At 38.0% G+C, this 22,824-nt stretch overlaps 1 protein-coding gene across 1 annotated transcript; it reads right to left on the bottom strand.

Moving 5' to 3' along the window:
• Window positions 1-3,935: 3,935 nt before the first annotated feature.
• Window positions 3,936-22,192, bottom strand: rfc3 (replication factor C subunit 3). The gene is made up of 9 exons (XM_003219157.4): window positions 21,805-22,192; window positions 16,304-16,441; window positions 12,998-13,065; window positions 12,665-12,762; window positions 10,208-10,389; window positions 9,222-9,358; window positions 9,038-9,136; window positions 4,846-4,915; window positions 3,936-4,462 (listed from the first exon to the last, which is right to left on the bottom strand). The coding sequence occupies exons 1-9, from the start codon at window positions 21,889-21,891 to the stop codon at window positions 4,271-4,273; spliced, it is 1,071 nt and encodes a 356-aa protein (XP_003219205.1). The 5' UTR covers window positions 21,892-22,192; the 3' UTR covers window positions 3,936-4,270.
• Between the last annotated feature and the right edge of the window lie 632 nt (window positions 22,193-22,824).

The following is a 22,824-nucleotide window of genomic DNA, read 5'->3' as shown; positions in this document are numbered from 1 at the left end:
CTCCAATGTTAATTAGTCCACATTGTTTTCATTCCTACTCTTGTTTCTCCCTAAAGCAGGAAATCATTTAAACATCCAATTTCATTCAATCTATGCTAATTAATTAACATGTTTCAGACTTGACAATAATTATACATTGATAGATCTCTGGGCTTACTTTTATTCATCCCAAGAGAAACTGACCTATTTAACAAGTTAAACAAAACATGCCCAGAGGGCACCATATGTACTTCCACCTTGCTGTTGCATTTTCTTCCTAGCTATATTCTATCAAATGTACATTTCTGATTTCCGTTATGCAATCAAGATCGCATTGCTATGCACCAGACACTAAGACCCACTGAATACAACAGTACTTTCTTCTGAGTAAATAAGTTTAAGAGGAGGGTGTACAAGGCATATCAATTCCCCAAAAATCAAAAAATGTACTGTACATCAAAGTCATTTTAGAGAAGTAACTTGTCTTGCCTTCAGGGACTTTTAATAAAGACTACATCAGTAATTTCCCTCTGAGTGATTAGAAAAGATCTAAAGCAGAATGCAAGATCTTGTCATTAAATTCAAAGCCAAAATCAAGAACCAGTATGATGCTCAAATGTATCTATATTCACATGGAAATCCCAGTAATTAGAACCGAGAATATTTTCTAGCTATACAAACTATGAACACAAAAAGACATTTTGAGTCCCACCCGTGGGAGAAAAGCAGGATAAAAATAAATATAAATTGATAAAAGATACTTTCGATATATGAAAATATTACATTGTGCCCTTCTATTGAGGCATCTATAGTATAATGTCATTGTTTAAAACATAAAATAATACTGAACCAAAGGGCAAGAACAACATGGCAAATATCTTGTTTGATCATTGTTTTTAGCCTTTAGGAAAAAAACCCATACCAATATAGTAAATTACTTTCTCTATGCCTAAGCTTAAAGGAAATGGAAGAACTATGTTTAATATTTGGAGGCACTTCTATAACAATGGTTCTCAACCTGTGGGTCCCCAGATGTTTTGGCCTACAACTCCCAGAAATCCTAACAGCTGGTAAACTGGGAGTTAAAGGCCAAAACATCTGGGGACTCACAGATTGAGAACACTGAAAATCATATGCTTCGACTACTGGGCCCAATACAGGGATTTGTCTTCTACAACATCCTTGTCAGCTGACCCTTCTGCCTTTATTTAAATATTTCCAAATGAAGGAGAGCACATAACCTCCAAAAGGCTGCTAGTTTTACTGTTGAACAACTCTTGCCATTAGGAATTTTCTCCTACTGAATACATGAATAGCATAGTCAATTAGTGAGGGCATCTGCATAGAAGTAGCCTAGCCTTTGTTCCCTTTGAATTGTTTGCTGCCTAGAGACATCCTTTGTTTGGGTGGTGTTCACCAGCACTTGACTCTTACTGCTTGGAGACTTCCTGTGTTCAGGTATTGTTCATTAGTCACTGTCTTGATTCTGGTGTTTCTAGGCAGCAAACAATTCAAAGGCAACAAGGCCAGGCTACTTCTATACAGATGCCCTCACTAATTGACTATACTATCTTCATGGTTACTCACATGCTAATGAGTGGATCCCACCTGACACATACAAATCTAGCTTGCTAATTGCACCCTTTACTCTTGCTCAACAGACAATGGTTCTTTTCACCCATCCTGGCCATTCCAGACATATATACTCCACTTACTTTACTACCAACAGATCCTCTGAAGATGCCAGCCACAAATGCAGGCAAAACTTCAGGAGAAAATACTGCTAGAAGATGGCCATACAGCACACACAACACCCCAATGAATTAATCATTCTTGTTACCTGCTACAAAACAGCATCAAGTAACATAGCACATTAATAATGTGTTATAAGGGCTGCTAATTTTACTATATTTTTACATGTTCTGCAATCTCCCTCGACTCTTCTTTGGCTGCACCAGAGTAAACTTCAATATCTTTCAAAGCAAAACACATGCTGCATGGGACACATGTAGCCTTTCTATAAGAGAAAAGCATCCCAGGCGGTTTCCCAGCAGCACTCTCAGGTTTGTAAGCAAAATGTTCCATCAGAGGGATCACCCTTTCTCTATTTTCCTGTTATTTAACCAATCCTGCTAGCTTTCCAGAAGTACTGCTTTAAAAGCTTTCACTCTCCTGCCCTCCCTCTTCAGCCATGAGAAAAAGTATTACAATTATTCTGCAAAAAGGACTTAATGCCTTGATATGTTAGACTTGTACTGTAATGTTGTTTTGCCCTTGTTATTTTTAAAAAGTACAAGTATTGCAACATGTCATTTCCTTCTTTACTATTTGTCCTTTCAAATCCACACATTGGTTCTAGTTACACTCTCTGGAGCAAGTGTGCTTTAAATGATAGCACCTCAAATATTTGGAGAAAGTAATCATGTCCCTTATTTTCATCCCCTACATGGCCAGATTATTCAACTATACTTCATATTATTTGAACTTCCATGCTGCTCTTTATCCCAGTAATTCTCATCTCAACAAGGGTAGTTCCAGTGAGTACTTCTTTGGAATAGAAAAGAGGCATACCAGTATTTTTACAAGCAACATGGTTAAGTAAAAGACTTCTGGACTAATATTGCATAAGATCTGTATGATGTGCAGATGTATTATTAATAGTTAAATATAGCCTGCAGGAAAGTAGAATTAACAAGGTATTCTGGATGCTTTTCTTCAAGAGCTTCAATTTGTTCACAAAACAGTAGATGGGACCAGTCCTGTTTTCAAAGCAGATGTTCAGGTCAGGCCTTTCAACTGTGAAAACCAAAGTTAAGCTATTTCATCTTTGCACAGGTCAAAGCACAACTATTTATTTACTTTCAAGGGCCTCCGGGTTTTGCTTGAAGGAGTCCAATTGCAGCAGTTCTTGAATTTTTCAAGTGTTAGTGGTACAAAAGAGAAGTGTTGGCCTAAAAGGTGACAAGTGGCACAATCCTGTTGTTTACTTTGTTATAAACCTTAATCTATGGAATTTATGATTCTGATTTTCCAGGAAACACCAAGTAAAAATGTTTGAGAGTCAATACACTGTTGAAGTTTGAGTGTTGGACTATAATTAGAGATCACAGTTTGAATTTCCACTCAACCATGGAAACCATGGAAAAATCACATACGTTAAACCTAGAAGAAAGCAAAGGCAAGCCAGTAATATTTTTACTTTAGGATTGCCATACATTGGAAACAACCTGAAGGCAAACAACAACAAACATTTATATTTATTCTGATAAGTGAGAGCTTGTTTTCCCTTAACACGTGTGTGAAACTCAAGGCCTGTGAGGCAAATATGGCCTACTGTGTCATTTTATGGGCCCCCCATATGCTGGACTACAACTCCTGTATTCCTCATCATGATTAGAGCTGATGGACGTTGTGATAGTGCCATTTGGAAGGCCACAGTTTGTTCTGTTTAGTCAGGATAGTGGGGTTTGAATTTAGATACAGACTTATAAATATGATGTCTGACTTTATATGCCCTTTATCATTTCCCCAACCTCAGAGCCACATGTGCTGTTAGGTTGTAATTCCCATTATCCCCAGTCCACATGGCAGATAATAAAAAGCGATGGGAATTGTCATTCAATAAGATCTGGGGACTCTCAAGCTGGTTAAAAACTAGAAGTGACCAGTATGTAAAAAATAAAAAAACATTGTTGGCCCCCTGTATCCACGGATTCCGTCCATGGATTCAGTCACTTTGAAGGCAACCATAAGGCTGATGTGAAAATGACTTTGACACCCCTATCTTAACATGAAACATTGCAGCAAATTAATGCTTACAGCCAATTTTTCATATCCAAATAAACAGGTGCATAAGGCACTGGAAAAGCCTTATTATTCAGGAAGGTCTGAGGAGTAGCATGTGTGTATAAAGCAGTGTTCTGCATTTTTATTGGCAAGTGTGTCTTAAATATGCATTCAGTGTTTAAATTGCTTTTAATTATTTTCTTAAAAAATATATAAAGGTATGGTATACATTCAATCATTTAGTCAACAAGAAGTACATATTGAAATATATACCTGGTTCCTGGAACTGCCCTTCAGTCAAGGTGGCTTTCCAAAACACATTCTTGCTTCTAAGAGTATATAAATAACCTTGGAAGTCACACACAATAGCTTTGAAGTTACTGAAATCTAATACATATTATTTTATTATCAAATACAATAATAAATCAGTGGCCTAACGTTTATACAGCACTGTCGGTAACAAAGTCATAGCATAATAGATCCTGTGAATTCTACAAATCACCTTCTATAGCATCATGGCTTCTAGCCCATCTTCCATGAACTTCTTATAGAGGGCCATGAACTTAGCCACAAATGCTTCCAGGTGGTATATAGCCTTGCTGCCCAGCTGCAACCGGTGCTCATAGAAAGCTGCCATCTGTGCAACCTCCCCTTTTAGCTGCCCATCACAGTTGTTCAGAAGTTCACACAGAAGACCCTAAAAGAGCAATGATTAATATTTAATATTACAATATTAATATTTAACATTCAGCAACTAGGCTGTTTTGGAAGGTGCATTTCCACAATAGATAATGGAGAATGTCAGCAATGCATAAAGCTTGCTTTATCAGAATCTGGCCATTGTAGATTTGGGAGAAAAATATTTTGACTTATTAAAATAAGGTTTGGTTATTTATCATATTTGAGGTATTCCATATATACCTGGAATTCCTCTACTGATCCCAGCCCCACATTCTCAAGTAATTATGTTACATCAATCAAAATGCAGTTTCATGAATGCTGAAAAATAAAAAGCACACTACCCCCTCCCACCCCAGATTATTATTGTTAAACACATTAAAAGTCAAAACAGTCAGTTACCTTTATTATAATCTCTGGAGGGATGCAATGGGTTAAAAGTTCATATAGCCTCCCACGAACTTCAAATAGCCTATTGAAATAAAACCAATAAAAATTCATTGTGATATTAAATTACTAAGTTCTGAAAACAAATTCCATAGGTAGCTGCTTATAACTCATTTCAACCAACAAATATGCTAGCTTCTAAAGGAATGACTTATGACGTCTTGCTTTTTTCTATCATTTTTGTATATATTTTGCTGCTTACATTGGCAACAGAAACATCACTGATAAATTCACCATTCCTGTTGCTTACAGACATTCTCTTTCTGAAGTCATTTATATATTTTGATGACAATATAAAAGGAGAGCCTCAGTGATGCAGTGGTTTGAGTGTTTCATTAGGACACTGAGAAAACAGAGTTTGATTACCTGTTCAGCCACAGAAATCCACTGGATAACCTTGAACAAGTCAGTTTCTCAGCCTCAGAGAAAGGCAAAGACAAGTCCCTCTGAACAAATATTGACAAGAAAATCCTGTGGTGTTGCTGTAAGTGAGAAACACCTTGACGGCACAAACCAGAATTTTCACCGACACAATTAGTTGGATCCCCGTAAGACATGGGAATCATGCCTGCCAGAAATGATTGGACCACATTCCCCAGCATTCCCAGTCAGTTGAACCCATGGTAATGAAGAGGGGAATGGGTTGCAGTCCAGCAAGATTCCTAACAGCCTGTTAGGAATTGTGGGAGTTGAAGTCCAAAACACCTGAAGTTTGCCCATGCCTGCCTTAAGTGATTCCTCCATTCATGTAAAGCAGGGAGCAATTCTCACCAGTGATTTCAGTATTTGTAGTTACCTACATTTTTTTCTTATTCCATTTATCCTAGCCCCAAATACGAGTGTTATATATATAGCTTGTTGTCGCTGACTGCTATCAAGTCAATTTTGACTTATGGTGACCCCATGAATGAAAAACCTCTAAGTCTCCCTGTCATCAATAGATCCAGGACTCAGGCTTCCTTGATTGATTTGGAATGCAGTCTTCCACTTTTCCTACTGCACTTGATATATACCTGAAAATACATTTCTAGTATGAAAACATCTGGAATATAATTAAGATGTGGTAGATGCTTACACTTTCTCTCCGAGGCCCTGTCCCTGCATTTCAGCCTCTGCAACCACACAACACATCCAAAGACTTACTACCATTCAAATATGAAGAATGTGTTTTAAAAATACAGTAGTCTCGCTTATCCAACCTTCACTCATCCAATGTTCTGTATTATTCAACGCAGTCTGCCTTCACAGGACTGAACTTTTTACGGATTTAACTTCCGACAGTATTATTACTGCAAGTTTATTTTATGCAATTCTACCTTTATTTGTAGTCATTTTTTAGTATTCAGTCTTTTTGGAGTCAATATTTTCAATCCATTGCGATGTTTTGGTGCTAAATTCGTAAGTACAATAATTACTACATAACGTTACCATGCATTTTCTATCGATTTTGGGTAAACATGATGTTTTGGTGCTTAATTTGTAAAAATCATAACGTAATTCAACGTTTAATAGGCTTTTCCTTAATCCCTCCTTATTATCCAACATTTTTGCTTATCCAACATTCTGCTGGCCCGTTTATGTTGGATAAGCGACTCTACTGTACAACATCCCTGCATTTCAGTCTCTGCAACCAACACATTCAAAGACTTAATGCTGTTCAAATATGAGGAATTTGTTTTAAAAATAAGGTGTTGCTAGTATCTTTAAAAATATTTTCATGTTAAGTAATCATATTTTATTTCTCAATGCCTAGTCACATATATGAACACAAACTTCACATTAAAAATAGGATCTGTGAGACGGTAAATTATGCTTAAAATCTAATCATTTTGTTGCCACATCCTAGGGAGTTGGATTTTACAACAGCAACAATGTAAGAAAACAGAAAGCTGTTCTAGAGTTTTATTAAGATGAGCTGCAAAAGATGTGACTAATAATATCACCCTTTTCCAGCAGTGATGATTAAGCGCTCCAAATTCACCATGACAGACTGTCATTCTATTTCTGCCAACACAACATAATCTACAGCCAGTCAAATGCTTGGCAGCCATAACAACGCTAGGACAGCAGTGAATCAGCATCAAAACCACTGCACTTCATAGCCGAAAGGGAAAAGTTTTATGGCAGTACACAAACAAATAACAAAGGTGCTCTCTCATCAGTTATGGCTGGAAATTCCTCATTGCACTGAGCAAGGAAGTTTGCTTTAGGATAGGTTGGTTCAATACTGAAATACAGAGAATATACAGAAGATGCCTTGCCTACTAGTATCTCAGGGAAAATATATTTTATTATACCCCATCATAATTTCCTACCTGGAAAATAGTTTTTAAAAAATTGCATTTAGACCAGCTATTTCATAAAATAAAATTTCTCTCAACCTCACAAAGAAATAAAAACAAGAAACTGTACAAAGTCATGTACACACCTAGATTTTTTTTCATTACATTTAGAATCAATTGCCTGAATCCAGCTCTACTCAGATAATTGACTGGGAACAAAAAAAAAAACCCTTGAAAATCATATTGAAAAAATAGGTGGGATTAGTGAAGAGCTTCATGGGCTGCACTTTCCCCTATTTATGGCTGAAGAAGTTACATTTTACATGTGTATTCCCTATCACTTTCTATTTGCTTCTTTAAAAACAAAGATGCCAGAGACAACATAAGGCCATTTTCTCAAATGTACTTATAGCTTCAAGGCTACAATGCAGTATCAAGATTCCAGTAAGTAAATTATCTATTCCTTTAAAAAGATACATACAGTAGAGTTCCGGTTATTCAACATAAATGGGCAGGCCGAATGACTAATAACTGGAACTGACGGATAATAGGGAGGCCCTATTATCCCTCCCGGCAATCCGGTTTAGGGAAGCGCCCCGTGAGTGCTGCTGCCTAGCAACGCACACGGGGAGATTCCTCCTCCTTCTCCCTCGAACTCCCTTCGCTCCCTTCCTCAGGATGCCCCAGGAAGGAACTCAAGAGAAGGAGAGGGAGGGGCGCCCCTGGCGGCGCTTCGGATAATACAGAGTGTCGGTTAACCGGAACTCGGATAACTGGAACTCTACTGTATATACAGATAGGATATCCCAAAAAAAACCATGTTCACTTTTTTAAAGTAACAAGACCAGTCTCATTTGATGAATTCACATGTGATGGCAAAGCATCATTTAGGAGAAGGATGGCCTTTGCAGACCCAATAAGTGGGATTTCTGCCTATCCCTCCGCTGCCTCCTAAATGTCTGTCTCCCAACTGCCACCAAGTGAGGGCTTTCCCTTATCCCCACTCATTTCAAGGCATTTTCCTATTCCTGTGGCAACAAAATGTGGAAGCCTATATGACATCGTGGTTCCTGCGTGATTTCATTCATCTTTTATCTCCATCAGACACCACCAATCTTTATTAGCTGCTACCACCATAGGTACCATATCTGAACTCAACTTTCGAACATGTAGAATTACTGAAGGCAGAAAAGTATATTACTAAAATAATAGTTTATTAAACAAAATTTGAAATTTACTACTTCTAAACCACTGCTTCTTAAACTGCGGGCCTCGAACACAAATGGTCAATGTTAGAGTCACAAAAATGTTACCTCAATATTAGGATCACAAAAATTTGACAACAGTAAAAAAAAATTGATAACAGCTTCAGCTTTACTCCACAAAAAGAAAATTCTGCCTGTTTATCAAGCATTGTAAATCCTGGTTTATTTTCATTAAATGTTTGATTTTTTACCTATTTTATATAATTATATATTCGGGGACATGTAAAAATCTTTTGAGCAGAAAGGGTTTGCAAGTAGAAAATGTTTAAGGAGCCCTGATCTAAGCCACATCTCTCACTAGCTAACTCTGACCTTCAATCTAATTCTCTAATTACTCAAACTACAAACAAATGGATGGGCAGCTTGTGGACCACAGCCCCTATGAGATTTCATCACTGATTAGGGCTAATTAAAGTTGCAGTTTGACAACATCTAGGGTGCCACATGACCACCCCCCCACCTCCTTCCTCCAGCCCCAATGTAGACATTCTCCTGAGGCAGACACGGCATTAACATTCTTCAGCACATTCTGAATGTCAAAGAATGTCACATGTTTTACAATACAATGCACACCCACTGCATCCCATCATGCTTGCCTACCTCTGCGGTGTCTGCTCACTAACGATGGCATTTGCTGTTTCTCTCAGATATACCTCCCAGTCTGTCTCGGAAATGTCTTGATCTGGAGTGAACGGATGCCTGCGTGACAAGCAATAAAGAGCAGCTCACGACAACCGCCTAACAAAAAAGAGCAGCCTGCATCCATTCAGCTTTCTTAACTTACTGTTGTACTCTGCAAGCCTCACACATCAGAAGAGCCTTTCGTAGATTCCTGCCAGACTTTTCTGCAATCCTCTGAGCCAGTTCTTGAGGAAGAACTAAGCCCTCCTTCTTGCAAACATTGGACAATACACTGCAGATCTAGAAACACAATAGAACAATTCATAGCTGAGTAAGATAAATGCTTTTCAACAAAGTGACTCTGTACTAAGCCAGAAATGCTGTAGAAGCCATTTATGGGAGGAAAGATGTAAATTTGAAGGTGGAAAAAGACCCACTTTGAAGTTATGCTTGCAAGGAGCATGTAGTCACATACTCCCTCAATTCTGGCTGCCATAGGTCCGCCATTCGCTCTACCAGTAGCCCTAGGCAATAGTATTATGTCCTGAATGCAACTTTCCAACAAAGCATGAATTTCTTCCTACTACCTCTTGTCTCAGAGACAAACTCAAAATGTAACTGTTCCTATCCTATGCTTCCTACAGCAGATGGAAACTGCCTTTGGAAACCTGTTTGGAAACTTCAAAATGCCCTAGACAACTGTGGATTATGGTTGGTTACAAGGAACATATTATTCCTTTGTTAAATCTGTTTCACTGGTTATCAGTCCATTTCCAGGCAAAACTCAAAAATGCTGGTAATGTACTGCAAAGCCTCATATGTATTGGATCTGACGAATCTGAAAGATATCACCCCATATGAGCCTGCCCAAATTTTGATATCCTCGAGGAAAATCTTTTTCTTGGTCCTATTCACAACACAGTAATACTTGATGATGTCACGGGGAAGGGCTTTTCCAGTGCCTGCTCCAAAATTTTGGAACACCAAACTATGGCCTGTATCTGAATTCTCCTTTTGACCAGCTGGCAAAAATCTCTGCATTCTGACCACTAATTAGTTCTTATAGAAGGGTTTTTAACAGCAAGCTGCTGCATTTTCCCCACCAAACATAATCTCTTGAAACAGTGCACTGGGCAAACCTGAGCTTACATCTCCAATGCTGGGCGCAGGCACTCGTACTGCAAGGCATCTGCTTCTGATCGGTGCAATGACTTTTGAAGTAGAATTGCAACAAAGAATTAATCTGCATGTAGCCATATATTTCTCCATTGTCCGTCGCAATGCATGCTGGGCATCTTTTGTCAGTTTGTCCACCTCTGTCAATATCACCACTAGACAAAGGAACAAAAAGTCACCTTTAAGCATATTTTCACAGAATGAATCTTACTTTGGCGTTTAACTTCAGCTAAATATAAAGTAGATTTACAAGACATCTTCCTACTCATGGCTCAAAGGTCCAAGAGCTGGCTAAATGAATATTCTAACCCAGAGCTTTCCAAATATTTCATGTTGGTGACACACTTTTTAGACAAGCATCATTTCAGGACAAAGTAGTTCAGTTTCACTAGCACACCAAAGGGTAACATATACATAAACTTTAATAATAAAATCTATGGGGACACAAGATATCTCCTGAAAGCTTTTGATTTTTTTAAAGTATGTAATTTGTAAGATAACAGAAATTTTCAACATTTGTGTCATTTCTTGTTATGTTCGCAGTTAGGAAAGCTCTGCTCTCACCACTTGAGTTAAGTGGAAGAAATATCTAGGCATTCAGTCTCTTTCGTTTGGGTACAATCCATTTATAACTGCTGCTTAGTGGTACGGTTAAGATCATCCAGGGAGGCTCTGCCCTTGGTCCCACCTCCTTCACAGGCGTGACTGGTGGGGACGAGAGACCAATCAGTGGTGGCTCCTTGATTGTGGAAATCCCTCCCCAATTAAATGAGATCAGCGCCCTCCCTTCTGACCTTCAGAAAAAAGTAAGTACTTGTCTATGGAACCAAACCTTCGGGCAACAAACTTTAAAAGGAGTGATCACAGATTATATGCTATAGAGATTGATATTAAATGGCCCTTGACTACGATTTTTGGATTTTAATGTTTATATTACTATGTTTTTAAATCCATGTTTTAATGTTTAATGCTATTGTGTTTTATGATTTAATTGATAGTTGTATGTCATTATTGTTGTATTTAGTCATTGAATTCTGCCATAATATGTTTGGAAACTGCTTTGAGTCCCCCACCCAGGGTGAGAAAAGTAGTATATAAGTGAAATAAATAAATATGCCATCAGAGCATAGTAAACTGGCTTCCATAATGTTCTAAGAAGAAAGGCTGCCATGTATTTTTCTTTTGTTTCTAAATCACAATCCTGCAGTATGCTGGCAACATCTTTATGGAATGCATTGTCTAATTCAACATGTCTCTGACTCTCACCATTATCACAGCAAGAAAACCAACACAGACTATTTGAAAACGCTCATACAAAATGTGTGAGGGCTCATGCTTCTTAAATCCAAACCAATTTTAAATTTTCTGACTATCATGAAGCAGAGTAAAAATTAAAAAACAAATACAGTAGAGTCTCGCTTATCCAACATAAATGGGCCAGCAGAACGTTGGATAAGCGAAAATGTTGGATAAGAAGGTATTAAGGAAAAGCCTACTAAACGTCAAATTACGTTATGCTTTTACAAATTAAGCAACAAAACTTCATGTTTTACAACATATTGACAGAAAAAGCAGTTGAATACACAGTAACGTTATGTAGTAATTACTGTATTTATGAATTTAGCACCAAAACATTGCAAAGTATTGAAAACATTGACTACAAAAACACTGACTACTAGAAGGCAGACTGTGTTGGATAATACAGAACATTGGATGAGTGAAGGTTGGATAAGCGAGACTACAAATTACAGGCAGGCCCCAAGTTACAAAAATGCAACTTACATATGATTCTTACTTAAAAACAGGGGTGAGATAACAGGAAGTGAGAGAAATCTACCCTTAAGAAAGGATATTCACTCCTGGAAAAGTTATCATAGGGAAAAGGTGTCTTCACTGAAGCTTTATCACAAATCCTTGTTTCCACAACAAGCCAAAATGTTCAAAATGCAATTGTCATAGGGAGAGAAAGTGATGTGAAGTATTCCGAACAGGAGTAGAAACAACAAAAGAAAGGTTACAGAGGTGTTAACCTTTGCTATCCAAATCTAAAATATAGATATTTTTGGCTGGAGCTACACTTTCAAAATGTACATGTTCTGACTTACATACAAGTTGAACTTGAGAACAAACCTACAGAACCTATCTTGTTTGTAACTTGGGGATTACACGTATTCACAATGTTTACAATACTAAAAAATAAATTGAATCGATGTCATTATAATATATATATTGCACATACTGTACCATAATTTCCCCCAACATTTTTACTTGGTGGAAAAGGTGCACAATAAAACACCCCTACTTCCTCATTACTTCAATATTTCTTGAAAGTTTTATCTCCAAATATAAGAGAGAATGAGCTGAAACTATTACCACAAACTAAAAACTGATTACATGTGAAGTATTAAAATATATTTCTCTTTTACAAACCTTTAAAGTCTCGCTGAGTGCTTGTCTCAAGCTGTTGGGACTGTGCTACTGTCTTCAGTAATTCCTGAATAACTACCCGGTCACTGATTCCTGCATCACTAAAAAAAAAAAAATCAACCTGATTTTAACTTTATTTGGTTTTACCCCAAACTCAGCCTGTATATAACTACAAAAGTATTTCCATCAAACTACATTAACACAAAAAGCTACTATCTTGTTGTATAGCACAGATTCCCTCAAGATATTATCTGCTTTCTTAAGAAAGACAGTGCAAAACATCTATACCAGTGCATAATTTCTACAGGTAATTACTAACAATTGTGAGCTGATTACCTTGGGTTAACTTCAAGATGATAATTGCTTGCAATAGTGCTAATTTCAATTTTCTTTTTAGACGGTGCCTGAAAAAATAAGTAATATTGAAGAAAATTAATGAGGACAGCAATGCTGAAGAAACCTGACACAATTTCTTTATACAGATCACAATTTTCAAAAGGACACGCTGAATACCATTCTAGCATGCAATGCTTTGAAGTGATTTAAAGACCAAATGGCACTCAGGACATAATATACCAAGGAAATGGCTAAACAAAGAAATAAACAGGCAGCAGGTGGAGTTGAATGCAAGGACAAGGTAACATCATAGGTTCAAATATATCAAATCTAATAGCTTTCTACATTACTTGGAAACAAATCCACCATAGGAACTAGATACGTTCTGATTACATATCACAGAAGAAGACACAGAAGTGCAGAAAATGTATATGTAGTAATTTATATGTACACGTGCATATTTGGAGAAGGGCAATAATTCACTGGAAAGGTACATAATCTGCATGCAGAAGGTCCCTGGTTCATTCCCTGGCATCTCCAGATAATCTGCACTGTGTCGCATCCTGGAAGGTTACTGTCAATATCTGTCTAAATTTGAATTACTCAGATCAATGACCTGAGTCACACACTGAGTTATTCAATTAATAAAAAATATAATGTTTCTTACCCACTTAGGGAGGACTGTGACCATGATTTTTAGGTATTAACTGTTAGTGGGTCATTTCAACAACCCTCCCCTTAATTCCATCTTTAAACTAAACCTGAACAAGAGGCAGTTCAAACAACATACACCTCAAACTGAATAAAGTAGTAGGCATGACTTTGCATAGCTAACATATTACAACAGCTAATATTATTTATTTATTGGGATTAACCTGCCTTTCTCCCAAAACTGAAACCTGAACATGACTTTACTGCTGGGGTTTGGTTACAGGCTCCCCCAAATATACTAAAATATGTGGATGTTCAGGTCCCACTATATACAGTGAAATAGTACAATTGTGTGTGCCCCCCCCAATATAAAATGGCAATCCTCTCAAATGCATGCAGGAAAGAGCCTAAGGATCTATGAAATGGCAGGATATTACAGTAGGACAGGCCTACACAACAGCATATTGTTCCAACTGACAAAATCAAATGATTTTCAAGCTGTGGTTGGTTGAATCTGTGGATACAGAAACCACTGATATGGAGGACAGACTACATTGTTCATATTATGAACCCTAAGCCATGGATCTAAGGCCTCTTCTACACTGTCTTTATATACCATGATCTGATCCCAGATTATCTGCTTTGAACTGGATTATATGAGTTTCCACTGCCAGATAATCTGAGATAAGCAAATAATTTGGGATCAGGTCCTGGAATATAGGGCAGTGTAGAAGGGGTCAAAATGAAGCTATAATGTTACAAAAATAAAGGTAGTGAAACAAAGACAAGGTTTAAAACAGGTCCTGCATCTGAAGTTAACATCAAGGTGATAGCTGATTGTAAAAGGAATAACTGCAATATCTGGGCCCTGAGATAATCAGGAGAAACTCTTCTCTCAGCCTCAACACTATCACAAGGATTTGACAGAGATGCAAGAGAAGCCCTTCCCAGGCCAGAAAGCAAGAATTCACTTAATCTTATTGCAACTACATTTCATGTAATTTGCATCACTCAGTTTATTTATCTGTTTACAGCAATGCTGTCTTACAGCTGAATGGTAAGGCCCTTTATCAGCTAGCTATAGGAGAAAACTTTAAAAGCATCCAATAGGGAAATCATCCAAGATTTTGAAGAAAGTGACATTCAACTGTAAACTGTTGGTAGGTGTTCTCAGTATTTCTATTAAAATCTGTGTAACATTGTTAGTATAACAAACAATTGCACTCTCCATATGTTATCAAAGGAGCTTATTACTGAAATTGAAAAAGTGAAGTTGGACTGAAGAAGTCAAACAAGAAACAGGAATAAAAGAATTTGTATTCACTCTGCACAATGCTTTGAAAAGCAGAAACTCCAATAACTCTGCCAATTACTAAGCCCACTGGTGCGCTTTTTTTAGTTTGATGATTAAAATGCAAGCCTTTCCAAAAAGACTTTTCAACTGATACAGAACTGATAAAGAAGGTGAATTTTTAATAACAGAATTTCCAGTGGATGCTCTCCTCCCCAGTGGTTATTTTATTCCCTAAGCTGCTCTCTATGCAAAGAGTTTATTGCAATTGTTAAAAACATGACTTGAGAAATATTTCTTATCTTGTTATTACTGGCATGTGTGCAAGCAGCAACAATTAGTGAGCGAGGATCACAATAAAGTTAAACTGATTTCTTGACACAAACAGTAGGATTCACTCTGAGGCACTGGGAAATCTAAGTGATAGTCTAAGTTATTTTCAGTATCACACAATGAAAGGAAAACAGCAGCATTAGCATGCTCTTGGTAATGATCTGTCAAACAGAGCTCATATAGCACAATGTCTATAGAGTGACCACTGATCCTTGATAGGTGAAAAGCAACCATAGGGTAAAGCAATCTGTGACAGATCCCTACCGAGCTTGGAACGGCAGCTCCAACGCTGGGGCTCCTATCACTCATCTTGCCCTTTCATTGTTAATATCCCTCCCTGGCTTTGATTTTCAAGCTTCAAGGTAACTTTCACATTGGATGTGTAGTTATGCTGATCAGATTTCCTGGTTATTGATTAAATTAAAATATCCAGAGGTGTTAAAAATAAATATATAGTTGGCCCTCCATATCCACAGATTCTACATCCACAGCTTGAAAAAAATCCAAACAAATTCCCAAAACAAACTTTGACATTGCTATTTTACAGAAGATACCACAAGGTGCATCCAGTCCAACCCCGTCATGCATTACTGAAGATACAAAAGGAAATGGCAGTTGAGGACATCCCAAAATACAACAAGGGGCAACTTTGGAATCAAAATTAGACTGAAAATGAACCCAAAGAGTCTGGATGGGATCCCAGACCACGCATTTCAGCATGTTGCTGACAATTAACACTGGCTTACAATGTTCTTCCAGATTCTATGGAGAATAACCCCTTTTCTGAGAAGCCTGAGATCAGTTCTTCTCTTAAAGACTTAAACTCCTTGAAGTTTAAAGCGTTGACTACCATCTGAATTCAGGCAGCTGTTCCTTCTTCCCAGATATACTTTGCTATGAAGCGCAAGGATTGAGAAATATGTTGCCAGCTAAATTATAACTAGTAGCTCGCTTACATCTTCAGACTCCAGCTATCAACATAGGACCAGACAAAGCTCAGAGCGATGCTCCTCAAAATTAAACAGGCTTACTGTTATGATCTGATGTTCAATCCTTAGCTTCTCCACTCCAGCGCCATACAGCTCTCTCAGTAGGCACATTATTCTGGTCTTTTTTCCAGCTCCTGATGGTCCATACACTAAAAGATGTGGAAAGTCCCCACACTGAACCTGCCAAACAGAATCCAACAAAAAATGTTTATAGGAATTTAATTCTTTAATGTGCTTGTAACAATACAGGAAATTTGAGCACAATACATATCTTGGTATATACCTTTCCATGTTAGCTGTATAGTCCTTTGTAACTGTTCTACGTAGTTCCCTTTTGAAAGCAACTGGTATTTAAAGGAAGATAAAAATATACAAAGAGGATGTAACACCATTAAGAGCTGTCCTATAAGATTGCAGCAACCCCCAGGACTGGCTCTCTGTGGGCTAAGACTACTTGTAAAGGCAGCCCAAAACAGAAAGTAAATTCCATCTCATGTGAGATACTGAACAAATCCAATACTCAAGAAGCAAATGAAAAGAAATTTGAAGGCCACACAGAGAGTAATCGATTCAGTGCTGTCATCAATATACTGATCTCACTGATTTTTGCAGGAAGTAAACCCTACTGAAGAGGTATAGCTTAATACGTGCTAAGCATGAAAAATGTCCCAGATTCACCTCTGGCATCTCCAACAAGGACTACGAAAGACTTCTGCCTGGAATCCTGGAGAACTGCTGAGTTAAGCAAATCAATGGTCTGAGTCAGTACAAGCCATTTTACTGTGCTGCTAGTGAGATTTATATCTGAGTAAAGCTGCCATGGTCAAACTATAATCGTATTACACTATTTTGCTCCCTCATTTGTTTCTATCAAACAAGGGCACCAGTCTCCTCTAAGTTGCTTACAAATCTGGGAATTCATCGATCCATCCTGCCGCATCATGTGCACCCCTCACACTGACCTGACTTAGTTTGGGAGACGATAGCTGCATCTACAATATAGAATCAAAGCAGTTTGAAACCCCTTTAACTGCTATGGCTCAATGCTATGGGATCATGGGAGTTGTAGTTTTACAAGATCTGTCAAAGGGTGCTAGTGTCTCACCAAATTACAATTCCCAGGATCCCATAGCATTGAGTCATGGCAGTTAAAGTGGTGTCAAACTGCATTCATCCTACAGTGTAGGTGCACTCTATATCATATACAGTAGAGTCTCACTTATCCAACATAAATGGGCCGGCAGAATGTTGGATAAGCGAATATTTATTTATTTACAGTATTTATATTCCGCCCTTCTCACCCCAAAGGGGACTCAGGGCGGATTACAATGAACACATATATGGCAAACATTCAATGCCAACAGACAAACAACATTCAGTTTTAGACAGACACAGAGGCATTTTTTTAAATAGTCGTTTTTATTGAATTTAAAATTTTTCATACAATAATTGCTTTTGTCACATAGCAGATATTTAATTTATCATACAATACTTGCATCATTCTTTTATATCTACTGTTGATTAATATCTACTACATCATTAACCTTTGTCTATCTATATTTCTTCACCACTGTGTATCCCCCCCTCCCTCCCCGAGCCATTTCTTATGTATTGTCTAACCAAAATCTCATTTCTTCCTGAGGCGGTAGCCCTCCATCCCTTTTTTGGAGTCCTTTCTCAATAAATTTCCCCCATACATCCTCAAAATCATTGTTTTTCCATATCCCTCTTTTAACTTTTAATTTACATGTTAGCTTATCATTTATTGCCAATTTCCATACTTCCTTGTACCATTCTTCAATCTGTACATCTATTACTTTTCTCCAGTTCCTTGCTATAAGCAGTCTTGCTACTGTCAATAAATTTGTTATTGCTTCTTTTTCTTTTTTATCTATCTTATTATTATTATATATTGATAATAATGCAATACCAGGGTTTCTTTCCAATTTGATGTTCATTATATCCTCTATCTCTTTAAATATTTTGTACCAAAATTTCCTAACGTATTTACAATGCCACCACATATGTATATATGTTCCCACTTCCTGACAGCCTCTCCAGCAATTTTTTGGATGGTTTTTATTAATATTTGACATTTTTAATGGCGTTAAATACCATTTCCAAATTATCTTATAATTTTCTTTAACTCTTATTGATAAATTTTTCAAGTGCCTTTGTTTCCACAATTGCGACCATTCCATTTCATTTATTTTCATCTCTAACTCCTCCTCCCATAATTCCTTAAGAGTAATATTTTTTCTCTCTCCTACTTATATTCCACCCAATATTCTATAGATTCTACCAGTTACACCTTTCATTTTTTTATAATCATCTATATCCCTTCCATTTTGTATTATTTGTTCAAATTGGTTAGGTTCCTTCCCCTCTTTATTATTTTTTACCCAATTCTTATACCATTGCTCTAGCTGAACACCATGGAACCATGTCAATTTTATTTCCCCAAATTCTTCCTTTATCTTTTCCTTCTTCATTCCCCTCTTAATCCAGTCCCCTATTTTGTCTAGGTTTTTTTCCCTTAATACTTTATCCAATATATTTTTTAAATTTTTTGGGAACTTCCTTTCCATTATAACTGGGATTATTCTTGAACCCTCCGGTAGCTGTTGCTTCACCGTCCACTGGTGGCTGTTCTTCCTCATTCTGTTCCTCGTGTCTTGCTGGCAGTTTTATGGTGTTGTAGATTAGTTAAATTAGCCTCCCGCATAAAGCGTACCTAAATTTTCCCTACTTGACAGATGCAACTGTCTTTCGGGGCTGCATAGGTCAACAGCAAGCCGGGGCTTTTTTTTTTTTTTTAATGGTCAGAGACTTAACCCGACCAGGGCTTCAAACTCATGACCTCTCAGTCAGTAGTGATTTATAGCAGCTGGTTACTAGCCAGCTGCGCCACAACCCGGATAATAAGGAGGCATTAAGGAAAAGCCTATTAAACATCAAATTAGGTTATGATTTTACAAATGAAGCACCAAAACATCATGTTAGACAACAAATTTGGCAGAAAAAGTAGTTCAATACGCAGTAATGCTATGTAGTAATTACAGTATTTATGAATTTAGCACCAAAATATCACGATATATTGAAAATATTGACTACAAAAATGTGTTGGATAATCCAGAACGTTGGATTAGCGAGTGTTGGATAAGTGAGACTCTACTGTAGCTTGTATTCCAAACCAAGTCTGCTTTGGGTCAGAGAAGCCAAGGCATCATCAAGAATACAAGAGAGTACTCCTGTTTGATTTTAGGCCTGACAAACATTTCAGCACAAGGAGCACCTAGTGAGATAGACAATTTTCCTGGAACAGATTCTGTAAACAAATCTACAACCTGAGAAACACTACCTAAGGTTTGAGAGCACAGTGTATTGGAGAAATAAAAGGTAGTCTTCAGTGATTAATGTATACAAATAATGTTGGAACATGAGGCTGCTTTAAAATTCCTTCCTTCTAACCTAGAAGCCCTACTGCTAAATTTTTGATTGATAGTTAATGTTGAAAATGCATAATAGCATATCTTCAAAAAGACAACTTACAAAAATATTTTAAATACCAAGTCACAAATCAAACCGCAAAAGGCAAGCTTCAAGATCCAGACAATGTAGAACTTTGATGTTCAGCAATTGTAGAATTGCTGAACCCCAAACCACACTGCCAAAGGAAATTTCCCACTTTCCCATGCAAGTAAATTTCCTACAGTATGTAAGGCCTACGGTTCAAACAGAGCATGGTCTGAAGTTAGACCCCATTTGAGCAAGAGACCTTAGCTTTATATTAGTACTTTTTTTTGCATTTTATTTCTACAAAGAGATGTATCAGGCTCAAATCTTTCTAGTAAATTCTCTGTAATAGAACTCTACAGTGTTATTACCAATTTGTAGTTTTGTCATTTTAATTGTTCAGGATAAATTATCTTATGTTATTATGTTTTATTGGCGCAATTATGTGTTATTTATGTATTTGTATCTCTTACTATTTTATTTTAATCCTGTTTTGTAACAAGCCTGTTAATGTGTAATTCCCATTTTTATACTGTTATGGCATAGAATGTTTTATATGTACGTGAACAGCCCTGAGTCCCTTTAGGGAGAGAGGGTGGTCTAGAAATAAAGTATTATTATTATATTATTAATGCTGGAAACAGACAATATGCTTGGGAAAATAAGAAGCTGCTTTGTGTGGAAATGCCCATTTGCTGGGTGATTCTGGGAGTTATAGTCCTAAAGCAAGGCATGATGCCATCAAAGCTAACCAGAGGAAGCACTTCAAAAGTTTCAACAGCAAAACCTTCTATTTGTGTGTATACCTTTATTTGCTACCTGAAAATTATACAGTGCAAGTGTCCCTGAGATAATATGTTTGGGACTAGAAGTGTTTTAGATTCCAGATTTTATTTTGAAATATGTGAATATCTGTAATAAAATAATCTCACAGGTGGGATCCAAGTCTGAACTCAAAATGTATGTATGTTTAATGTACACTTTATACACATATCCTGAAGGCAATTTTAGATACAGGTTGAACGTCCTTTATCCAAAATGTTTGAGAATGTAAGTGTTTTGGGTTTCAGATTTTTCTGCAGATTTGTATATACAGTATGTACATGATGTATTCTGGAGGGAAGATTCATGTAAACACCAAATTCATTTGTGTGTCATATATAGCTTTGTGTGAATAGCCTGCAAATACATATATATATAATATACAATTTTCCTTTGACCAGAAGCTGGCAACTTCAAGTGCCTTTGGTGTCACTGTAAGAAGGTCCTCCATTGTGCATATGGCAGGGCTCAGACTTAATAAATAATACACAATTTTGAATAATTAATTAATAAATACACAATTTTGAATAATGTTGTGCATGAAACAAACTCAGTGTATGTTGAGCCACCAGAAAGCAAAGGTCTCACTATCTCGGCCATCTATGTAGACAACTCTGGATTCTGGAGTAATTTGGATTTTGAAATTTTATCCTAAGAGTCTTGGAACGAGTAAAGTGCAGCCGAGCATGTGCAGAGGAGAAGGTGAAATGCTCATGAGCATATTCAGAATGCAGAGATAGGGAAGCAAAGAATGCATCTACACCAGACATGGGCCAACTTGGGCCCTCCAGGTGTTTTGGACTTCAACTCCCACCATTCCTAACGGCCTCAGGCCCTTTCCTTTTCCCCCTCAGCCGCTTAAGCGGAAAAAGGGGGAAAAGGAAAGGGCCTGAGGCCGTTAGGAATGGTGGGAGTTGAAGTCCAAAACATCTGGAGGGCCCAAGTTGGCCCATGCCTGGACTACTCTGTAGAAATGATGCAGTTTGAACTGTCATGGCCCAGTGCTGTGGAAACATCGGATTTGTAGTTCTACAAGGCCTTCTCTACCAAGTCACCCAAACTACGACCTCCAGGACTGCACAGCACTGATCCGTGGCAATTAAAGTGATGCCAAACCGCACTAATTCTGCAGTGTAGATGCACCCGACTCTCCCCCTTCTTCCCTCTCCTTGTCAGGATGGAAACTGCAGCCTCCTCCCTCTCACCAGGTTCCGGAGCCGGGCCGCCTGCTCCTTGTGGTAATCCAGTTTGCCGAGAGAGGTGGGCCGGTGCTTGTCCACCCAGAGGCTCATGGTTGCTTTTCAAGCGCGAAAAAGGAGGACCGGGAAAAGCCCGCGCGGAACTCCCGCCTGGGTTGCGTCGCCGGTGCCAACGGCGCATGCGCAACCGAGGGCTTTTCTTGCTAGAAGTCTTTCACTTCCGCCCGTTGGCGCCAGGTTGTTGCTTTCGTGCCACGCCTCTTCTCTGTTACGGTGGCCTCTTTGGGACCAAAATATCTTAAAAGCCAAGAGATTGGTGGTGGTGAGAAGGAGAGGAGGAGAATGTAGATCAGAGGTCCCCAAACTAAGGCCCGGGGGCCGGATGTGGCCCATCGAACCCATTTATCCGGGTCCCACAGCACAAGGGCAAAAGGGGGTTGGGCTAAATGACCCAAGAGGTCTCTTATTCTCTTACAACCATTATTATTATTATTATTATTATTATTATTATTATTATTATTATTATTATTATCATTATTATTGAGGCTGGGTGGCCATCTGTCAGGGGTGCTTTGCTTGTGCTTTTGATGCACAAAAGCAGAAGGGGATTGGACTAAATGGCCCAAGGGGTCTCTTCCAACCCTTCTTCTTCTTCTTCTTCTTCTTCTTATTATTATTATTATTATTATTAACATGGAGGCTGGGTGGCCATCTGTCAGGGGTGCTTTGCTTGCGGTTTTGATGCACAAAAGCAGAAGGGAATTGGACTAAATGGCCCAAGGGGTCACTTCCAACCCTCTTTTTTATTATTATTATTATTATTAACATTGAGGCTGGGTGGCCATCTGCCAGGTGTGCTTTGCTTGTGCTTTTGATGCACAAAAGCAGAAGGGAATTGGACTAAATGGCCCAGGGGGTCTCTTCCAACCCTCCTCCTCCTCCTCCTCCTCCTCCTTCTTCTTCTTAACATTGAGGCTGGGTGGCCATCTGTCAGGGGTGCTTTGCTTGTGCTTTCGGTGCACAAAG

The sequence above is a fragment of the Anolis carolinensis genome, chromosome 3 (genome assembly GCF_035594765.1).
Source record: "Anolis carolinensis isolate JA03-04 chromosome 3, rAnoCar3.1.pri, whole genome shotgun sequence".
In the NCBI taxonomy this organism is placed as follows: Eukaryota; Metazoa; Chordata; class Lepidosauria; order Squamata; family Dactyloidae; genus Anolis; species Anolis carolinensis.
Note: the sequence above shows the minus strand (reverse complement) of the source record. Positions and strands in the feature narration are given on the sequence as shown.